The sequence below is a fragment of the Hemicordylus capensis genome, chromosome 10 (assembly GCF_027244095.1).
Source record: "Hemicordylus capensis ecotype Gifberg chromosome 10, rHemCap1.1.pri, whole genome shotgun sequence".
Taxonomy (NCBI): Eukaryota; Metazoa; Chordata; class Lepidosauria; order Squamata; family Cordylidae; genus Hemicordylus; species Hemicordylus capensis.
Genome location: NC_069666.1, coordinates 390,298 through 409,845, shown reverse-complemented (window position 1 = coordinate 409,845; position 19,548 = coordinate 390,298). Strand labels below are relative to the sequence as shown.

The following is a 19,548-nucleotide window of genomic DNA, read 5'->3' as shown; positions in this document are numbered from 1 at the left end:
CAGCAGCACCAGAAAGTGGCAGGCAGGCAAGAGGTGTGTGAAAGCTCGGCTTTAATCGCTACGCTGGGCATCGTGAGGCCCAAACCACAGTACATAAATTACAGCCCGGGACCACTCTCCCCCCGGCCAGCCCTAGCAGCAGGTGGGACATCTTCTCGCCCCCCCCACCCCATCCCCACCCCATGAGCCAGGTAAAAAGGGCCTTGGAAACCGGGTGTCAAAGAGAGGGTTCCCTGGTTGGAAGCCTCACCAGCCAGAGCTGCTGCTGCCTAAAAATGAGGTAAACCGTCTTGACGTGGCATTGCCTCCCAGCGACCCCCCTCCCTCCACAAGCCAATGCTCCAGGAGGCAGCCCCACGCCGCCCCTATTTGCCCAGGGCTCTGTCCAAATTGTTCTTGATGGCGTCCAGGAAGTCGGTGGTGTTCACATAGTGCTCGTCCAGTTTCACACTGGAAATTCACAAGGAGGAGGTTAATTGGGGGGGGGGGAGAGCCAGCCCACGACCCCTTCGGCGCCTGCTGGGCAACCGCTGCCACCCCCCACCCCGCCCTAGGAGGAGGCAGCGGCCGGGAAGAGCTGCCTCTGCTTACTTGCTTAATCCGTGGATGCAGCCAGCCAGGTCCTTGGTCATGGAGCCGCTCTCCACGGTCTCCACGCAGACCTTCTCCAGAGTCTGAGCAAACCTGGCATGGGGAGAGGGGAGGGTCAGGCCGGCCTCCGGGGAGGGAGTCGGTTTGCTCTCGGGGTCTCCCTGTGCCCCCACCAACCTCCTCCCGTCCCCCGGGCAGGGGGGGCTTGTGGGGGCACTGGCAGACCCTCACCAGCAGCAGCGGACTGGGGTCCGGCACTCCTGGCCTGGGCGGGCCCCCTCGCTGCTTCCCAGCCTCCTGGGCTGAGCCCAGCAGAGCTGCCCCCCCACCCCCAGGGCCAGAGTCTGAGTGCTGGGCCCCACCCTTACTTGATGAGGTCTGGGTTGCTGTCGAGTTTGCCTCTGTGCTCCAGGCCTCGGGTCCAGGCAAAGATGCTGGCGATGGGGTTGGTGCTGGTGGGACGGCCCTGCGAGGAGGAGGACAGACCCAGGCGGCTGAGTGCACGGCTGGCCAGCGAGGCCTGCTGGGAGGGGAGTCCCGGCCGCAGCGCGCAGAAGTGGCAATGCCACGCTGGGCCAGGAGGGGGAGCACACGACCCACCTTCTGGTGCTCCCGGTAGTGGCGGGTGACGGTGCCGTGAGCCGCCTCCGCTTCGATGGTCTTCCCATCCGGGCAAACGAGGACGGAGGTCATTAGGCCCAGCGAGCCAAACCCTAGAGTCAGGGTGAGACAGAGGAGGCCTCTGGGAAGCTGCTGGGCCCAGCACATCTGGGAGCGGCGGGGGGGGGGGGGAGGCTCCCGTGGCACACCCCACTCCAGGGCCCCCTGGCTGCACTGGCTGACACAGGCCCCCCTCCCTCCCAAGGGCCAGTGAGCAGGCAGGTCAAATCAGGTCTGCTGGTTCACCCTCAACTCAATCCATCCGTGGGGCTCCTCGCATCCTCTCTGCTCCATTTGGAAGCTGAGGACGTCCCTTCTAGTTACAGAGCAGTCCAGAGAGGGACCAGCAAAGGGAAAGCAGCAGCAGCAGCAGCAGCCCTCTCCTGGGATACGAGGCGGAGCGAGGAAGAGGGCTGGAGGACACCCCCCCACACACACACACACCCCTTCTGCACCCCATTCATTGCAGGGACAGAAAGCTGCCCTGGTCAACAGAATGCCGAGGGGGAGATGTGGGGCCAGGCAGGAAGCGCATTCCCTCGGGCCTTCCTTGGCGGGGGCTCCTGCAAGAGGCAGCGCCCCGGGCTCCCTCCGCACCTTGGGCCAGGATGTCAGACTGGACGTCCCCATCATAGTTCTTGCAGGCCCAGACGAAGCCCCCGGCCGACTTCAGCACCTGGGCCACCATGTCGTCAATGAGGCGGTGCTCGTACCAGATCTTGACCTTATCAAAGTCGGTCTTGTAGTGCCTGGCAAGAGAGGGCAGGTGAGGCTGGGCCAGTCTCCCACCCCCACCCCCTCCAAAGCACTCCAGCCCCAGCAGGGAGGCCTGCCATGCTGCCAAGGGGCTGGGCTGGCCTGGCTCACTTCTCAAAGATCTCCTGGAAGATGTCCTTGAAGCGCCCGTCGTAGGCCTTGAGGATGGTGTTTTTGGTGCTCATGTAGAGGGGCCACTTTTTCTGGATGGCGTATTGGAAGCAGCTGTGGGCAAAGCCCGAGATGGACTGCAAGAGGCGGCAGAGAGGGGTGTTCAGTGGGCAGGCCCTGGAGACGAGCGCCAGCAGCCACCCCCTCTTCCCCCCTAGGCCACGGCGGAGAGCCAGCCCGCCAGGCTTCGTGGCAGGGAAAGCCCCCCCCCCCGAGAGGAGCCAGGCACCAGGGCCTGCTCTCAGCCCAGCGTGAAATAAGCTCCCCCCCGCCCCGCCCAGTATGTGTTGCCCCATGCAGGCCAGGCTCTGGCTGGCACTGCCCTCACCTCGTCGGTGTTGTACATGCCCATGCCGACACCCCCGCCAGGGAAGTTGTACACCTCCCACTCCTTGACTCCGCTGCCGTCCTTGGGAGTGAAGACCATCTTGAACGTCCCAGACTTGTCCACCACGAAGTCTGTGGCCTTGTACTGAAAAGCAGAGCCCCAGAGGGGTCAGCATCCAGACACATCCGCAGTGTGGCCCGACACCCTGCCCCACATTGGCCGCGTGCCTGGCAAGGGGACCCTCTGCCTCCTCCCATCTCTTTTAGTAGGAGGATCCCTCTTAGCCGGCGCCGGCGGACTGCCCCCTGGGGAGCAAAGGCAGTCTTCTGAGGCTCTCTGGAAGCGCCTGCCTGGAGGGAGGAGGAGGAGGAGGAGGAGAGGCATTCCCCCAAGTGCCCGTGCTCCAGGGGCTGCTGCCTGTGCCCCCCAGCAGCTTCCCCGCCACAGCCAAGCTCTTCTTCTTGCAAAACACTTCCAGATTCCAGAGGTTAGGTTTTGAACAAAGGGTGGAGACTGTACAAGTTTGTGCCCAAGGCATTCATCTGCTTACATGGAATAGAGCTGCGTGTGTTATTTTGCCAGCCTGGGAAGAGCCCTGGCGAGACAGGGAGTGAGAGCACAGCTGCCAAGCCATCTCCCCTGCAAGGAGGAAGCCCAGATGTCCTTGACAACAACTCCCAGCAGCCCCACCTGCAGGGGCCTCGGGCTGGGGATGCTGGCAATGGGGGTCCACAACAGCTAGGGGAGCGAGACAGGCCAAGGTAGGGAGAGCGAGGGAGATGGGGCAAGACCCCTTCCATCCAGCCATCCCTCACAACCTGCCCAGGGGGTACAGGGAGGGATCCACTCCGCTGTCTGGTTGTCTATCCCACCTGGTTCCTCGTTCATGGGCAGACTGCCACTTAACCTGCCACCGGCCACTGAAAGGGGCTCGCCCTCCCAGCCACATGGTGCCCACTTGCTCCCTCTCACCAACCTGGTCGCCATGGGCATGTCTGCCGATGGTGATGGCCTTTGTCCAGCCTGGGACCAGGCGGGGAATGTTCTTGCAGAGGATTGGCTCCCTGAAGACCGTCCCGCCCAAGATGTTCCTGATTGTGCCGTTGGGGCTCTTCCACATTTTCTTCAGCTTGAATTCTGGAGGGAGGGTTGGAGATTGGAGGGCAGGGAATGTGAGAGAGAGAACAAATTCCCTCGCCCGAGAACCAGCCTTCCTCTTGCCTCTCTGCTTTCATGGGTATAGCAGCCGCAGCTGCTGCTGAACTCCAACCCGCCCTTGAGACAATGGGGGGAACTGATCCCCTCCAGGGGAAACCCGTGCAGGCTCCCTGCTTGGGGCTTGCTCTGGCCGGCGTTGCCTGATGGGCGGGTGGCTGCCGGCCACGTGTGGCTCCCTGAACTCCCGCAGGGGCAGCCGTGCCTCCTCCACCTACCTTCCACTCGGGCCTCGTCGGGGGTGATGGTGGCACACTTGACAGCTACGCTGTACTTCTGGGTGGCCAGGGCAGAGTCGATGGTGACCTGGTCGTCCGTCTGGTCCCGATGGGGCAGCCCCAAGTCAAAGTACTTCAGCTGAACATCCACATTGGGCAGAATCAACTGGGGGGGGGGCAGGGCGAGGATGAGAGTGTCAGTGAGGCCGAGGCCCACGCGCAACACCCCCCCCCCCCGCAGAGGCCGCCCTGTTCTGCAGAGGGCACACGCAAGCCCCAGGAAGTTCTATGCCACTGACAGCCCATTCCACGCAATCCACTTTGTATACAACACATGCCCACACGTGGACTTGATCCACATCTCTTCTCTTAAGGTAGCCCTTCTGTTGCTCGGGTGACACATTCTCTAAATAAAGTGCAATATTTTGTACATGGGGAAATGGCTCCTTCCCAGCATCCTCCTCTGCTGTGTGTGTGTGAGATGCCATCAGTGCCAAGTCACAACCCGAGGAGCAGGAGGAAGGGCTCCCTCTCCCCACCCCTCACCCCCAGGTTATGTTGCCCATTTCCTCAGATCTCAGCCAAAAGGACCTGCCCCCCCCACTGACTTTCTAAACAGAGCAGCGCCCAGCCTTTCGTCAGAGGGAGGGGGCTCCAAACCCTTTCCGTCTGGGCTGCCCTTGGGTGTAGGCGTCCCAGGCCCTTATGCACAAGCCTCTCTCTAGCTCTAGCCTGCCGCTGCCCCGCTCCTCTCAGCCCTTGCTGTGACTCTTGCTCAGTGGGAGCTGAAGGGCTCAGGTACCTTCTCCTTGATGAAGGCCCAGATGATGCGCGTCATCTCGTCCCCATCCATCTCCACCACAGGCTTGGCCACTTTGATCCTTCTGTCGGCATCTGGGGGTGGAGAGGTCAGCATGCTCAAGAGGCCAGAAGGTGGCCCCTCTTGGGCTCAACCAAGGCCTCGGCCACCCACCCCTCCCACCAGCTGTTTTCTCCACACGGGGGGGTCGGGGGGGTGGAACGCTGCTTGGGAACTGGCATCCCGTGAATTAGAAGCCACTGGGGACCACCAAAGACCAAAACAGCAGCCTTGCTGGGGGGGGCACACAAGAGCTGTGCCTCTGAACTGACTGTACCCATCAGGGGCTATTTCCAGCCCCCCCCAGTACTCTTCATTGCAGCCCCCTCCCCGGGAGCCCCAGTACTCTATCTAGCCATCATGTGGTGTGGGGGGTGTCAGGGCGGAGTTGAAGGGGTTGTGGCTAGAGAAATCCTGGGTGCCTGGGAAGGTGCCATCCGTCTTCAGCCCCGTCCCGGGATGCCTCAGTGTCCTTCAAACACTTTGGTGTCAAACCCTTTCTGGGAAATTCCACAGACTGGGCTCTGCTGGGTGCGGGCAGGCAGCGTCCGGAAAGGGAGCCTCGCCAGGCTCCTCCTTTGCAAACACCCGGATTGGTCCCCCTTTGTGTGTTCAGCCACAGCTGCTGCTGCTTCAGAATTTGAACCCTTTCTCAGCCCTGCAGGGGACAGATGGAGGCAGGCTGCTGCCTTTGTACTCAGGCCAAGCTCCCCGCTCAGCCTCCACTGCTGTGACCCAGGCCAGGCAGAAGGGAAAGTGAATTAACCGCTGCCCAGTGGGATTCTAATCCCAGCTCAGTTCTAAGCCCTGACTTTCACAGGCCCTAATCTGAGCACAACGCAAAAGGCTGGCATTCGCCTGGGCGGAAATCTGCCCACCGCCCAGGTTATGTGGGTAGGATCTGTGGCTCTGCTGATCCAGCTGGCCAAGGGAAAAGGTCACCCTCAGAGGACAGGGGGGGGGGGGAGCCAGTCTCTGCAGCCGCCTCCCTGCCCCTCGGAGAATGACCCGGCAGCCTTTTCAGCAACAGGCGCTCAAAGCCACTGCCAGGGCTGCCAAGAGGGGCACCCACAATGAGGAGGAAGAGCAGCCCCCCCCACATTAAGGCAGGGGGGCAGCTCTCGGTCAAGTGGGGAGAAGAGGCCTCTTCAGGCCTGGAAAGGCTTGGGGGAGTGGAGCCAGGCCCCCCCCCATCAGGAGATGAAAGAGCCCCCAGGCAGGCAGAGCGGCTGCCTGACCTAGATTCCCAGGACTGGCACCGCCACAAAGGAACCAGCCAGGGTGCCCAAGCAAGAGAGAGAGTCCTTGTGGGAAGGCTGCAGAGGCTGGGAGCAGACAGAGCCCAGGGGAGCCTCTTCTGTTCCGGGCCCATCCCGGCCAATTAGCCGTGCGCCGGGCACTTTCTGTCCCAGGAGGCAAGGCTGCACAAGCCCCCCGGGGGGGCTTGTGCAGCCTTTGCCTCCTGGGACAGCAAGTGCCCGGCGCACGGTAATTGGCCGGGATGGGCCCAGGAACAGAAGAGGGCTCCCCTGGGCTCTGTTGCCCTCCCAGCCTCTGCAGCCTTCCCACAAGGACTCTCTCTCTTGCTCGGGAGCCACCCTGGCCTGCCGTTCCTTTGTGGCCGGGTCGCCAGTCCTGGCCGCCTCTAGGTCAGGCAGCACTAAATATAGTCCCCCGGGGGAGGCCTAGAAGGGCCAGGCTGGGCGGGCTCTGGAAGAGGCAGCTGGCGACAGCAGCAGCAGCAGCAGGGCCCGCCTGGGCATCCCAAGGTCACCAGCGGAGCGGGCCGGGGAGCGGGAGAGGGAGGCGAGGGAGGGAATGGCCGGAGCCCGCCCGGGCCGAGGGGCTGCGGCAGCGAGCGGCCCGGGCGAGAAGGGCGCAGCGAAGCGGCAGCTCCAGGGCGGGCGAGAGGGCGGAAAGGCGACGCGGCTGCCTCCCGGCCCCTGCCCAGACTCACAGTGGCGCCGCGGCGGCGGGCGATGCGCGCTCAGCGCCGGGAGCAGCGCTGCAACAGGAGGGCGGCCCAGAGCCGCCGAGGCGGGCGCTGCGGCACGGAGGTAGCGGGCCATCGGAGCCGGTGACGGGCGAGCGGCAAGCAGGCAGGCAGGCAGCGGGCGGACGGAGCAGAAGGAAGAGGAAAAGGAGGAGGAGGCAGAGGCGGAGGCGCCGGCGAGCGCAGCAGGCGAGCCGAGCCGGGCGCAGCAGCAGCAGAGCTCATGGAGCCGCCCCCAGCCGCCAGGCCGCCCTGCCCCCTCAGTGCCGCCGGCCCCCCCCCCCCCGCGCGGCGCTGCTGCTGGGCCCTCCCCGGGGCGGGGCGCAGAGGGCGGAATCGGGCCCGGCGGCTGGGGGCGCGGAGGGGAACCGGCCACGCGGCGGCCGCGGCCCTTCCTGCCTCCTGCTGCCGCCGCGCCGCGGAAGCGGTCACCACGTGCGCCTTTGTTCCTTTCCCGCCCGCGGGCAGCAGCAGCAGCAGCCGGCCTGTCTCCCCTGCGGTGGGGCCGGGGGGCTCAGGGGGCGCCCGCCTGCCCTGGCGCGGCGTCGGCGGCTCTCTCGGCCTGGCTGGCACAGCCCCCAGCAGCAGCAGCAGCGAGCAGCAGCAGGGCCTCCGGCTGGTGTCAGAAGGCTCGGCCTGCCGCGAGCACCAAGGTCGGCGGCGCGATAAGCAGCAGCCGTCCGTCAGCGCGGGAGCCAGAGGGCAGCGGTCGGGGCCGCTTGCAGGAGGCGCTACTGGCTGCTGCTGTGCGCTCGGGAGGCGCCCCTCGGCCGGCTGCCCGGGACGCCCCCCTGGCTCCCGCCGGGCGCCCTGCCTTGCATCAGCCCTGTTTGCAGAAGGAGCGGCCCCCGCCCCATACACACGCGGGGCGGCCAGAGTCCAGGCTGATGCGGGGGGAGGGCAGCCAGCTGGCGGGGGCAAAGAGCAGCTTGCGCCGAGGGTGGGCTGCTGGGTGGGCGCCGCAGGGACGAGCGAAGGACGCGGCCTCCAGCTGCCCGCCCCAGTTGTACAGAAGGGAAAGCGGCTGCTTCTAACGCAAAGAGGCTGATGGCAAGATGACTGCTTCGTTTCTGGTCGCATCTTTGCCAAGGAAAAATGAAGCGGTACTGTCCCTCTTTTCATTTTCACTGTTTCTTTCCGTTGTCCTTTTGGCTAGAATGATATTTCTTGGCGGTAAGGCTGCTGCAGCGCAAGGCTGTGGGGTTCCTTTGAGCAAGCCACATCCTGGGGACCCTTTGGCCAGAAGAGGCACACCAACGGAGCGTTCTCCCCCACAACCCCTGGATGGCTGAGAACCTCCTCCACACAGAACGGTACCCTAACCCTAACCCTAACCCACTGAAGCCAGCCTCCCACAAAGCTTATTTATTGAATGCCATTTCTAAAACGGCACCAACTCGGTTACAACCCACTTTTTACCTTTTAATTGCAATGGATACTGGTGGCCAGAGCACAATGTGGGCCTCTTTTACTCTGCCCTGCTCCGCCTTTGTTTGACGATGATCACACGTGATGTTCTTGCATCTGGCCAGCTTTATGGTCCTCACCTTTTTGTCCCAAGTGGGTGAGCAAAGGGCCTTGGTTTCCAGTGGAACTCCTTGGTGCTTCATTGTGAACTGATGCTGTGGCTGAGGTGGACGGGAGTGGACCTGCTGCCTCCGGGGCTCTTCCACTCTTCCAAAGTCCGAGGCGCCTTCCTGGCACGCAACGGCTTGTGTGTGGCCTGTGCTGGCCGCTCCAGGAGGACACAGGGGAGGCCCAAGGCCAGCCAGGCCACTAGGGTCTCCCCCCACACCAGCAAACGAATGTGGAGCCATAGGGCCAGCGCCACCCACTGGGCCATCTGGAGGCACAGAAAAGACAAAACCCCCAAGAAGAGACTGCTCTGTGCTGAGACTCACGGGCACAGAAAAGCTCAAACACAACTGGTTTAAAAAGGATCGCAGTTAAAGCCATCTGTCCTTGGGAGGATCAGGCTGCTTGCTTCTCTTCCCTCCCCCAACAAAACACACACGGTAGTCAAAATATTCTGCAAGATAAGAATGTGGGCAGAATTAAGCCAGGAAGCAGCTCTCCCACAAGCCCTGATGGGTGGTGCACTGGCACCTTTGCCTTCCCAGGGGCGCAGCTCTAATGGAGCAAATGGGTTCGAAGAACTGGGGGCTCCCAGCTCCACATCTCCCTATTTTCTCCATTATCTCCCTCGCTTGGAGGGGCCTCCAGGGCGAGGGGTGAACACGGGCCCCTTCTCCCCTAGCTACACCCCTGTCCATCCCAGTGAGCGAGCGAACCTCTTTCTCAGAGTCAGAACAGCCTCCGCTGGGGCAAGGGTGACATTGGCCGATGAGAGGGGACAGTTGGGAGGGGCAAAGTACCCCCAAATGGGTAAGAGGGGGAAGAGAAAATGCTCCCTCCCCTGGAAATGAAGGACTCAGTTGGCAGGGTAAGAGGAGGCAGAGTACCAGCTGAGGACAAGCCAGCAGTGGAGGGCAGGAAGCTGGCAACCCCAGCTGACCTGCACCTTCTCCGAGAGAGGATCAGCGACCGCCACCAGAGAGCGCTGAGCTTGAAACTTGACAGTCCAGGCCAGCAGCTAGCAATGCATGGCAGATGCTGCCCCCGAACTGCAGGAGGGCCGGCCATATTCCCGGCTGCACACGGGGCAAAGAGGCAGCTTTTCAAAGTGGTGGTTCTCTCTGTTGAGCAAGGGGAGAGCAACTGGCCCTCTCCAGCCCCGGCCCTCCAGTGGCTGTTGCTGGTGTCTAGCTTAGGTTTCTTTTTAGATTGTGAGCCCTTTGAGGACAGGGGGCCATCTTTATTTATTATTATTTATCTATGTAAACCACTTTGGCAACTTTTGTTGAAAAGCAGTGTATAAATACTTGTTGTCATCTTAGGACATGCTGCCTCACAAAAGGGCGTGTGCCCCATTCCCTCCAGGCCAAGCAAAGATCTCCACTGAGAGATACAACTCCCACACGTATTGTTTTACATGATTATTTATATGCCGCTTTTCAGCCAACAAGTTCCCAAAGCAGAAGGGGAAAGATGCATCTGTTGGACTGGTGCAGGGCAACACCAAGGAGACAACATTTGTTGGCTGAAGCCAGAGAAAGGGCCCATTCAAGCTGCTTAAACATGTTCACCGAGAATTCCCTCTGGCCAGCCTTAGGCATTTATATTGGGCTTATGGCAACCATTTTACCAATAGCCGGCCCTTCAGAAATAAGTGTGGGGCCGGCGGCCACCTGGGGGCATCAGGGCGGGTGAAGGACAATACAATGCACCCCCGGCGCATCAACCGTGTTCTAATTTTTTTTAATCTGTGTGTGGAATGAGTTGGGATCTGGGCGGGAGAATCAAGGCAGTGTGTGCACACCATGTGCATGCAGAATGGGACCTTCCAGATTACACCTGAGTGGGATCTAAAATTAACTGAGTGGACAGAAAAAACTTGTGAGCGCGGGCAAGCGGGCAGCATGTCCGAGCAGGGCCAGAAGGGCGCGGTGCTAATGGACAGCAGGGCGGTGTCCATGGTGGTGGGGGCCAGTCCCTCGCACCGCCTCCCCTGAGGTTACCATCTCACCCTGCCCTGCAGAAGGGCTGCCCCACCTGGCTCTATTAGGGGTGCACCAGCAGAAAAAGCAGGTGCTCTTGGGAGTTTCCCACCACGAGGCAGGATGGCTTGGAAATAAATTGGGCGGGAGGCGCGGTGGATTTCCCCTTTGGCTTACTCTTTCAGGAGCCCTGGGGGCACCCGAGACGGCTGAAGCTAGCAGGGCCAGTTCTGGTCCGTGCCTGATGGTGGAAGGCCACCTAGGCTGGGAACAGCCTCACGGATGTCACTCACCTTGAGATCCACCCTGGAAGGAAGGGAGGGAGCGAGGAAGGAAGGCGAGGTACAACATGAACCGCATACAAGGCGGCGGATCGGGCAGGCGCTGCCGCCGAGGGCGTCCTCCCCGCGACCGACACACAGAGCCCTCGGTCGCCGATGCCTGCGAGGCTGAAGCGGTCCATGATCGCAGCGCAGCCCACCAGAGGGGGGCGCTGCTCCCGCAGGCTTCAGAAGCGCCGCCGGGCTTGGATCCGGCAACCTGGACCAGCGTCCGCTGTTGCTAGAGCGGCCTTCGCTCGCCTTCTTCGCCCTTCCTGGTTGTCATGTGCAGCGAAGGACGCGCCGACGGATGCGCAGAGCTTTTTGCCGCCGCCGCCGCCGCCACCTCAATCACCGTGCCCAACCATGGGAGGTCACAAGAATACTATTAGCATCAGAGTAACATTCACATTAAATTTTAAAACCAGACACAGAGGAAAACCCAGAAAACTGGTGGGGGTAGGGGAGGGGGGGATTCCTGAGAAGAACCCCATTCAGACGTCGACAGGGCTCCTGTACACGCAATACTGTGTTGTTCACAGCTCTGGGAGCTGAGGCAGGGCTGGGCTGGTGGTAGCCAGCATGACTCGTCCCCTTTGCTAAGCAGGGTCCACCCTGGTCTGCATTTGGATGGGAGAGCATGCATGAGCACTGGAAGAAAGTCCCCTGAGGAGATGATGGGGCCGCTCTGGGAAGAGCACCTGCCTGCTAGCAAGCAGAAGGTCCCAAGTTCCCTCCAAGACAGGGCTGGGAGAGACTCCTTCCTGTAACCTCAGAGAAGCTGCTGCCAGTCTGTGTAGATAATGAACCGTTGGCACTCACCTGAAAGGTCATTCTCCTCAGAAGTATGGGTTGCATCCGAAGGATCATGGGTTGCCTCGACAATCAGAGAGCTTTCCTCTTGCCAGGAGGGAGAGGCAATCCCCTCCTTCTTCAGTTTGTCGCCAGCTCCCTAGTGCTCCGAAGAGAGGTTAGATAACAAAGGTAAGAAGGAACAAAAAGAGCAACAACAACAACAACACATAACAGTCGCGAGAGGAAGGAAAAACCCCTTGGAGAAGCTGCTGCCAGTCTGCGCAGATAATACTGAGCTCAATGGCCCAATGGTCTGACTCGGTAGACAGCAGCAGCTTCTTCTGTTCTTATAAGAAATAAGGCAGGACTTGCTGCCCAGAGCAAGAGCGCCCCTGTGATGCGTGTCATACATTTTTCACAGTTGTTTCATTTTTATATTCTCTTGTGACAATCAGTATGTAATCAATAAGGATGCTCAATATTTGTATACATATTTATATTTTGTATACGTTCTTCAGTTCTCTGATGAAACCTCATCACAAAAGAGATTGGGACAGCTTGTCTTGTCTTCACTCTCCTTGCTCCTTCGGCTCTTTCCTGAAATCTGTTGGGAAAGAACAAGTCAAGTCATTTATTGTGAAGTGTGAGCAAATCTTGGTGAATATACTTTTCACAGTTTCATTTGTACATTCCCTTGTAACAATCAGTGTGAAATAAATATGTATGCTCAATATTTACACATATTTAGATTTTGAATAAAATCGAAGAACTATAACAAACAAAACTGAATAACTGTTGAATAGTTCTTCAATTCTCTGACAAAGCGCCTCCTCTTCATACGATTGATCAGGTCAGCTTGTCTTGTCTTCTGCATCCTCCTCATTCCTTGTGCTCTTTATTGCAACCCACTGGAAGAGAAAAAGGCATGTCATTGATTTTAAAGTGTGAGCAATACCACATTCTTCTGTTAGCATATGAGAAGTTCATTAAGGATGAATTCTTAGATGTCTTGGTAATTATTTTCACAGCTGTTTCATCTTGTCTTGCAAAAATCAATGCATAATGAATACTGGCTGACATCCTGGCAAAATCACCCAATGGAAGCCCTACTGCAATTGAGTAGTCCATTAGAGTAACCATCGAGGGGTACTGTTGAGCAACGTAGTCTGGTTGTCAGCCATAACAATACCTATTTTGTATAGATTCTGCCGAAGAGCCTCAGCAGGCATTAGTCTTGTTCCTGTTAGATTGTCTCTTACACCACCCTAAGGGTTCTGTTTTGGTGGGGGCCAGGGGTAGGATCCCTTCACCTTGGTCCGGTCCCTGTCTTTGACCCTTACCTCCCACACAGGCCTCTTGGGAGGAGAAAGCGTTCCAAAATCGCCATTCCAGCATGGAGGTCATTGCAAATTGGTGCCAACTCTGTCTCTTCTTGCCAAACATGCCACAGAGGGTTGCTGAGTAGACAGAATGCAGCGCACATGAAGTGTGTCCTGCTAAAGGCAGTCCAGCTGGACAAGGCTGTTGGGAGAATGAAGACGCCTGAAGCTCCTAACATGCATGAAGCGTGTTCCATTCCAGGCAGCCACAGAATGAGAGATCATGCTGCCTTCCACATCTGTTGGGAGAACAAAGCAGCCTGAAGTTCCTACTGATGGCCCCTGGATTGACAGAGCATCCTGGGCTGTGAAGTGCATAGCCCTTGGCTTGGCTATCTTGTGCGTTGTCGGCTCTTTCAGTTCCTTCTTGGCTTGTGTGTGGCTGCCTCTTTTAGTTCTTCCTGGAGACTCTTTTCCTGCTTGCTTGACTTGAGTGTTGTTGCCTCCTTTGGTGAATTCTGTTGGAAAAGAAAGTAGGTCATTCATTTTGAAGTGTTGTCAATATCACATGTTTCTATTATAATATGTAAAGTTGGCCTAAAGATAACATACAAGAGTTCTGGGATAAGATACTTTAAACAGTTGTTTCAGTTTTGTATTATCTTGTGACTATCAATGTCTAGTAGATATCAAATAATGATAATGATAATTAAATCAAACAATCAAATAAAATTAGTGGTAATAATAATAACAATAAACAACGTATTGTGTATATATTCTCCAGTCCTTTGATGTAGAGCCTCATCTTAGAAGGTGCTGGTAGAGCTGGAGATTTTTTTCCATTAGATTGTCTCTCACACGCTGAGAATTCTTTTTTTCATAGATGGTTTTCTCCTTAGCTTGGTCCAGTCAGTGTCTTTGAGCCTTACCTGCCACGTAGGCCTCTTGGGAGGAGAAAATGGTCCAAAATCAGAACTCAGCGATGGAGATCATTGGGACATTTGCGCCAACTGTGTTTCTTCTTGCCAAATTTGCCACGCAGCACTGTCGAGAGGATAGAATGGGACACACATGAACTATGTTCCATTCAAGGGAGCCATTTAATCTTACGAGGATTTTGCCAAAGGATTGCATATTTGATTTCTGGGATAACGTACCTTTCCCAGTTATTCCCGTTTTGTATTATCTTAGGTGACTTCCAAGGGCTAATATATATTGAATGAACACATTGGGTACACATTCTTCAGTCCTCTGAGGAAAAATCACAAAATACAATGATACAGCTAGGGATTATTTTCTGGTAGATAGTCTCCTATACAATTAGCATTCTCTTTTCTTAGGCTCACTTGCCATGCTGTCCTCTTGGGAGGAGAAAATGCCCCGGAAGCTGCTGACAGGCATGAAGCGTGATCCATTAAAGGCAGCCACCATCTTAGAGATGCTGCTGCGCCTCGCACAGCTGTTGATTCGTCTTGATGTGTTGTGTGTGCTCTTATTGGACGTTTTTCAGTGTTGTGTTGCGAACTGCCCAGAGGACTATTTGTTATGGGTGGCTCACAAATAAAGTGTATGATGATGATGTTTGGGACAATAGAGAAACCTGATACTTCTTCCCAGCCCCTAGTGTGGTGTTTGGTGTGGCTCGCCCGTGTGTGTCTCTGTTGTCAGCTCCTTTCATGACTTCTTGGCTTCTGTCACGTTGCCTCCGTTGGTTGTTTCTTGAAATCTGCCGGAAAAGAGCAAGTTGTGACACTTATTCCAAAGTGGGGGCAAAGTGGCATTTTTTAATCTTATGAGGATTTTACCAAAGGATTGCATGTTTGATTTCTGGGATAACGTACCTTTCCCAGTTGTTTCAATTTTGTATTATCTTAGATTATGTTGTAAAAAATTGAACAAAAAGTATTGAATAAATATATAAATAAATACATCCCAAAGTAATTTTGTATTATCTTAGGTGACTTTCAATGGCTGATATATATTGAATGAACATGTTGGGTACACATTCTTTAGTCCTCATCACAAAATGCAGTGATACAGCTAGGGATTATTTTCTGGTAGATAGTCTCCAAAATAATCAGCATTTTCTTTTCTTAGCCTCACCTGCCACGCTGGCCTCCTGGGAGGAGAAAATGGTCCAAAAGCAGCACTCAGGCCTGGAGGTAATTACGAAATACGCACCAACTCTGTTTCTTCTGGCCGCGTTTGCCACGCAGCATTGTCGAGAGGATAGAATGGGACACGCATGAAGCATGTTTCATTCAAGGCAGCCACCATCTTAGAGTGTATGCAACCTAGCAAAGTTGTTGGGAGACTAAAGAAGCCTGAAGCTTCCAACACGCATGAAGCGTGTTCGGTAGATGGTACAATATAAATTATACCTTGTATTGTGTGTGTAATGTTCCTAATGTGCTGGACAGAGCCAGTAATAAAGGAATTGGCATTTGAACACTCCAGCATGGAGGTCGTAGGGACACATGCGCCAATTCTGTCTGTTCTTGCCAAATCCCCCAGAAGGTGCTGACACGCATGAAGCGTGACCCATTAAAGGCAGCCACCATCTTAGAGATGTTGCTGCCGCCTTGCACAGCTGCTGTTTCGTCTTGATGTGTATGTTGTGTTGTGTGTGTCCTTATTGGAGGACTACCCAGATTTGTTATGGGTGGCTCACAAATAAAGTGTATGATGATGACGTTTGGGACAATAGAGAAACCTGACACTTCTTCCCAGCCCCTAGTGTGGTGGTTGGTGTGGCTTACCGTGTGTGTCTCTGTTGTCGGTTCCTTTCATGTCTTCTTGGCTTCTGTCATGTTGCCCCTGTTTCAGTATTTTTTTTAAATCTGTCGGAACGAAAATTTCAATATTTTCTTGAAATCTGTCTGAAAAGAGCAAGTTGTGATACAGCTTGGGAATTCCCCCCTCTACCCCCCGGGCAGATTATTTATTTATTTATTTATTTATTTATTTATTTAATATATTGCCTTTCCAAATGTGGCTCAGGGCAGTTTACATTAAAGTAAAAATTTTTTAAAAAGCTTTAAAAGCAGATTAAAAATACAATTAAAATCTAGGTAACATTAAAACTAAATATCTTTAAAGCCAGGCTAAAATGTAGGGTCTTTAAGGTTCTGTGGATGGCCTCCAACGAAGAGACATTATCTCTTATACCAAGAGAGTTCTCTTGTTGTTCGTCCAGTCTCTGTCTCTGAGTCTTACCTGCCATGCAGACCTCTTGGGAGGAGAAAATGGTCCAAACATACCAGTCAGGCACAGAGGTCATTGGTACACATGCGCCTACTCTGTTTCTTTTTGCCAAATTTGACATGAAGCGTTGTCGAGAGGACAGAATGGAACATGCATGAAGCATGTTCCATTAAAGGCAGCCACCATCTTAAAGTGTATGTAGCCCAACAATGTTGTTCGGAGAATAAAGAAGCCTGAAGCTTCTACCACGCACGAAGCGTGTTGTTCTGTTCCATAATTTGTATATTATGCAATTATATTGCATTGTTTATAGTGTATATTGTGTTTCCAGTCTGCTGGTCAAAGCCAGTAATAAAGGCATTTGAATGTGAACACTCCACATGGAGGGCATACGGAAATCTGTGTGCCAATTCTGTTTCTTCTTGCCAAATCCGCCTGTAGCTTGTAACATGCATGAAGCAGGTTCCATTAAAGGCAGTCACCATCTTAGAGGTGATGCTGCCTGCCACAGCCGTTTCATTTGTCGTGTTTTATGTGTGTTTATGTCATGTATTATAATGTTGTGTTGTGAGCTGCCCAGGGAACTATTTTTCTTTTTCTTTGGGGTACAATAAAGAAGCCTGAAGCTTCTCCACATCCCCTGGTTTGGTTTGGTTTGTCTTGTCTTGTCTGTGGATGGCGCCCTTACATTTCTTCTTGGCTTGTATGTCGTTGCCTCCTTTCATTGTTTGTTGAAATCTCTTGGAAAAGAAATCGTTTGGAAAATGAGGGCAATATCACATTCTTATCTTATAACATGAGGCTTTTGCATACATACCAGAGGCGTAACTATAGGGGGGGCAGGGGGGGCACGTGCCCCGGGCGCCATCTTTTCTGGTCACATGGGGGGCGCCGCCATGACAAAAAATTTTTTTTTAATTTTTTAAAAAAATTCTGTTAATACAAATGTTTCCTGCTCAGTGCAGCAGCGCTGCAGCAGTCAAGGGAGCGCATCGACGCCCCCTCCCCGACGAGCGGTCCCTTCCGCACTGCCCGCGCGCCCCCCATTGCTTTGCTGGCGCCTGGCAGCCAGTCAGTGGCCTGGCTTGGCGGCGGCGGCGGGCACTTGTGAGGAAAAACCTAAGTATAATGTAGTATGTTGGGGGGCGGGGGCGCGCGGGGGGGCGCCATTTCAGTGCTTGCCCCGGGCGCCGTTTTCCCTAGTTACGCCTCTGATACATACTTTTCAGTTATTTGAGTTTTAAGTGATCTTGTAACTTTCAGTGACTCATAAATACTGGATCAACATTTTGGGAATACATTCTTCAGTCCTCTCTTGAAAAAGCTCATCACAAAATGCAGTGATACAGCTAGGGATCCCCACCCCACCCGCCAGCAGATTGTCTCCTATACCCAGAGAGTTCTTTTTGTTGGTCCAGTCTCTGTCTGAACCTTACCTGTCACGCAGGCCTTTTGGGAGGAGAAAATGGTCCAAAAGCAGCACTCAGGTACCGAATTCATTGGGACACATGTGCCCACTCTTTTTCTTCTTGCCAATTTTTCCTCGAAGTCATGTTGAGGGGATGGAATAGAACACGCATGAAGCGTGTTCAATTAAAGGCAGCCACTAAATTGGAGAGTATGCTTCCTGATAAAGGTGGCAGAATTATGAAGAAGCCTGGTGCTTCTAACATGCATACAAGCCAGCCACCATCTTAGAGATTATGCTGCCTCCCACAGCTTTTATTTATTCATTCTTTCATTAAGTTTCTATACTGCTGCATCCAGATAGCTCTAAGCGGTTCACAGGTATAAAAAGAGATCACTCACGAAAACAAGTTTGAGAGAATATAAAGAGAACTCTCTTCTGTTGAAAGAATAAAGAAGCCTGAAGCTTCCCACATGCATGAAGCATGTTCCGTACAAGCCTGCCAGGAAATTAGAGATGCTGCTGCCTCAGAAAGGTGTTGCGAGTATCTAGAAGCCTGGAGCTTCTCATGTGCAGGGAGGGTGTTCCATTCAAGCCAGCCACTCTCTTAGGATTTATGCTGCCTTACACAGCTGTTGGGAGAATAAAGAAGCCTCCGGTTTCTTGGGACAGCCTCAAGTTGCACCCAGTTTTCTTCTCAGACTAAAAGGGCCAGTCTGTTACACAGTCTGTTACACAGCAGCCCCTGGCCTCACGGTATTTTCTGCTACAGCCCCTGTGCCGTTGCGCTCAGAAGTCCTGCCCTACGCAGCCCATAGTTCTAGCATTTGTATGCACAGAGCAAGAACGCGCTAAGAGTGGACAGGTTTTCACCGTGATGCAGAAGACTGTGGCGCCCCAGTGTTCTGAGGACGGGGAGAATCTGTCGCGTGTTGCCCTCTGCAGACAAATGCTACAAATGTGGGCAGTGAGGTGGCCGGGCTTTTGTTCACGTCAGCACGGCTGCAGCATCCACAGAAGGGGTTTGAGTTCTTTTGGCAAGATGAAGCCCAAGCAGAGAGATGAACTCCCCACTCAGAAACTTCCTTTCCCCTCAGATTTTTTCCTTTTTTGCACAACAAGATGAAGCCCAAGCAGAGAGATGAACTCCCCACTCAGAAACTTCCTTTCCCCTCAGATTTTTTTTGGAAAACAAGAGGAAGCCCAAGCAGAGAGATGAACTCCCCACTCAGAAACTTCCTTTCCCCTCAGATTTTTTCCTTTTTTGCACAACAAGATGAAGCCCAAGCAGAGAGATGAACTCCCCACTCAGAAACTTCCTTTCCCCTCAGATTTTTTTTGGAAAACAAGAGGAAGCCCAAGCAGAGAGATGAACTCCCCACTCAGAAACTTCCTTTCCCCTCAGATTTTTTTTGCACAACAAGATGAAGCCTAAGCAGAGAGATGAACTCCCCACTCAGAAACTTCCTTTCCCCTCAGGTTTTTTTTGCACAAGATGAAGCCCAAGCAGAGAGATGAACTCCCCACTCAGAAACTTCCTTTCCCCTCAGATTTTTTTTTTTGAAAACAAGATGAAGCCCAAGCAGAGAGATGAACTCCCCACTCAGAAACTTCCTTTCCCCTCAGATTTTTTTTGGAAAACAAGATGAAGCCCAAGCAGAGAGATGAACTCCCCTCTCAGAAACTTCCTTTCCTCTCAGATTTTTTTCTTTTTTTGCACAAGATGAAGCCCAAGCAGAGAGATGAACTCCCCTCTCAGAAACTTCCTTTCCCCTCAGATTTTTTCTTTTTTTGCACAACAAGATGAAGCCCAAGCAGAGAGATGAACTCCCCACTCAGAAACTTCCTTTCCTCTCAGATTTTTTTTGGAAAACAAGAGGAAGCCCAAGCAGAGAGATGAACTCCCCACTCAGAAACTTCCTTTCCCCTCAGATTTTTTCCTTTTTTGCACAACAAGATGAAGCCCAAGCAGAGAGATGAACTCCCCACTCAGAAACTTCCTTTCCCCTCAGATTTTTTTTGGAAAACAAGAGGAAGCCCAAGCAGAGAGATGAACTCCCCACTCAGAAACTTCCTTTCCCCTCAGATTTTTTCCTTTTTTGCACAACAAGATGAAGCCCAAGTAGAGAGATGAACTCCCCACTCAGAAACTTC

At 54.5% G+C, this 19,548-nt stretch overlaps 1 protein-coding gene across 6 annotated transcripts; it reads right to left on the bottom strand.

The window, feature by feature from the left end:
• Positions 1-34: 34 nt before the first annotated feature.
• Positions 35-18,904, bottom strand: IDH2 (isocitrate dehydrogenase (NADP(+)) 2). Of its 6 annotated transcripts, none has more exons than XM_053272437.1 (20): positions 17,423-18,904; positions 16,675-16,726; positions 15,542-15,622; positions 14,129-14,508; positions 13,940-14,033; positions 13,712-13,826; positions 12,804-13,300; positions 11,491-12,371; positions 10,642-11,053; positions 8,339-8,634; positions 4,742-4,833; positions 3,940-4,105; positions 3,483-3,643; positions 2,507-2,650; positions 2,119-2,255; positions 1,849-2,000; positions 1,192-1,304; positions 960-1,057; positions 592-684; positions 35-450 (listed from the first exon to the last, which is right to left on the bottom strand). In XM_053272437.1, the coding sequence occupies exons 11-20, from the start codon at positions 4,790-4,792 to the stop codon at positions 366-368; spliced, it is 1,200 nt and encodes a 399-aa protein (XP_053128412.1). In that variant the 5' UTR covers positions 4,793-4,833; positions 8,339-8,634; positions 10,642-11,053; positions 11,491-12,371; positions 12,804-13,300; positions 13,712-13,826; positions 13,940-14,033; positions 14,129-14,508; positions 15,542-15,622; positions 16,675-16,726; positions 17,423-18,904; the 3' UTR covers positions 35-365. The 6 variants fall into 6 exon arrangements, with proteins under 6 accessions (XP_053128412.1, XP_053128415.1, XP_053128416.1 ...); XM_053272440.1 differs by lacking the exons at positions 16,675-16,726; positions 17,423-18,904 and having other exon boundaries at positions 11,491-11,620; positions 11,973-12,067; positions 12,202-12,371; positions 15,542-15,688; XM_053272441.1 differs by lacking the exons at positions 16,675-16,726; positions 17,423-18,904 and having other exon boundaries at positions 11,491-11,620; positions 11,973-12,067; positions 12,257-12,371; positions 15,542-15,688.
• Between the last annotated feature and the right edge of the window lie 644 nt (positions 18,905-19,548).

Coding starts and splice junctions, on each gene's coding strand:
- IDH2 (XM_053272436.1), bottom strand. CDS start 6,867: ATGGCCCGCTACCTCCGTGCCGCAGCGCCCGCCTCGGCGGCTCTGGGC. Junction 2,001..2,118: donor TTCCAGGAGATCTTTGAGAA/GTGAGCCAGGCC, acceptor CTCTCTTGCCAG/GCACTACAAGACCGACTTTG. Junction 685..959: donor AGCAACCCAGACCTCATCAA/GTAAGGGTGGGG, acceptor TCCCCATGCCAG/GTTTGCTCAGACTCTGGAGA.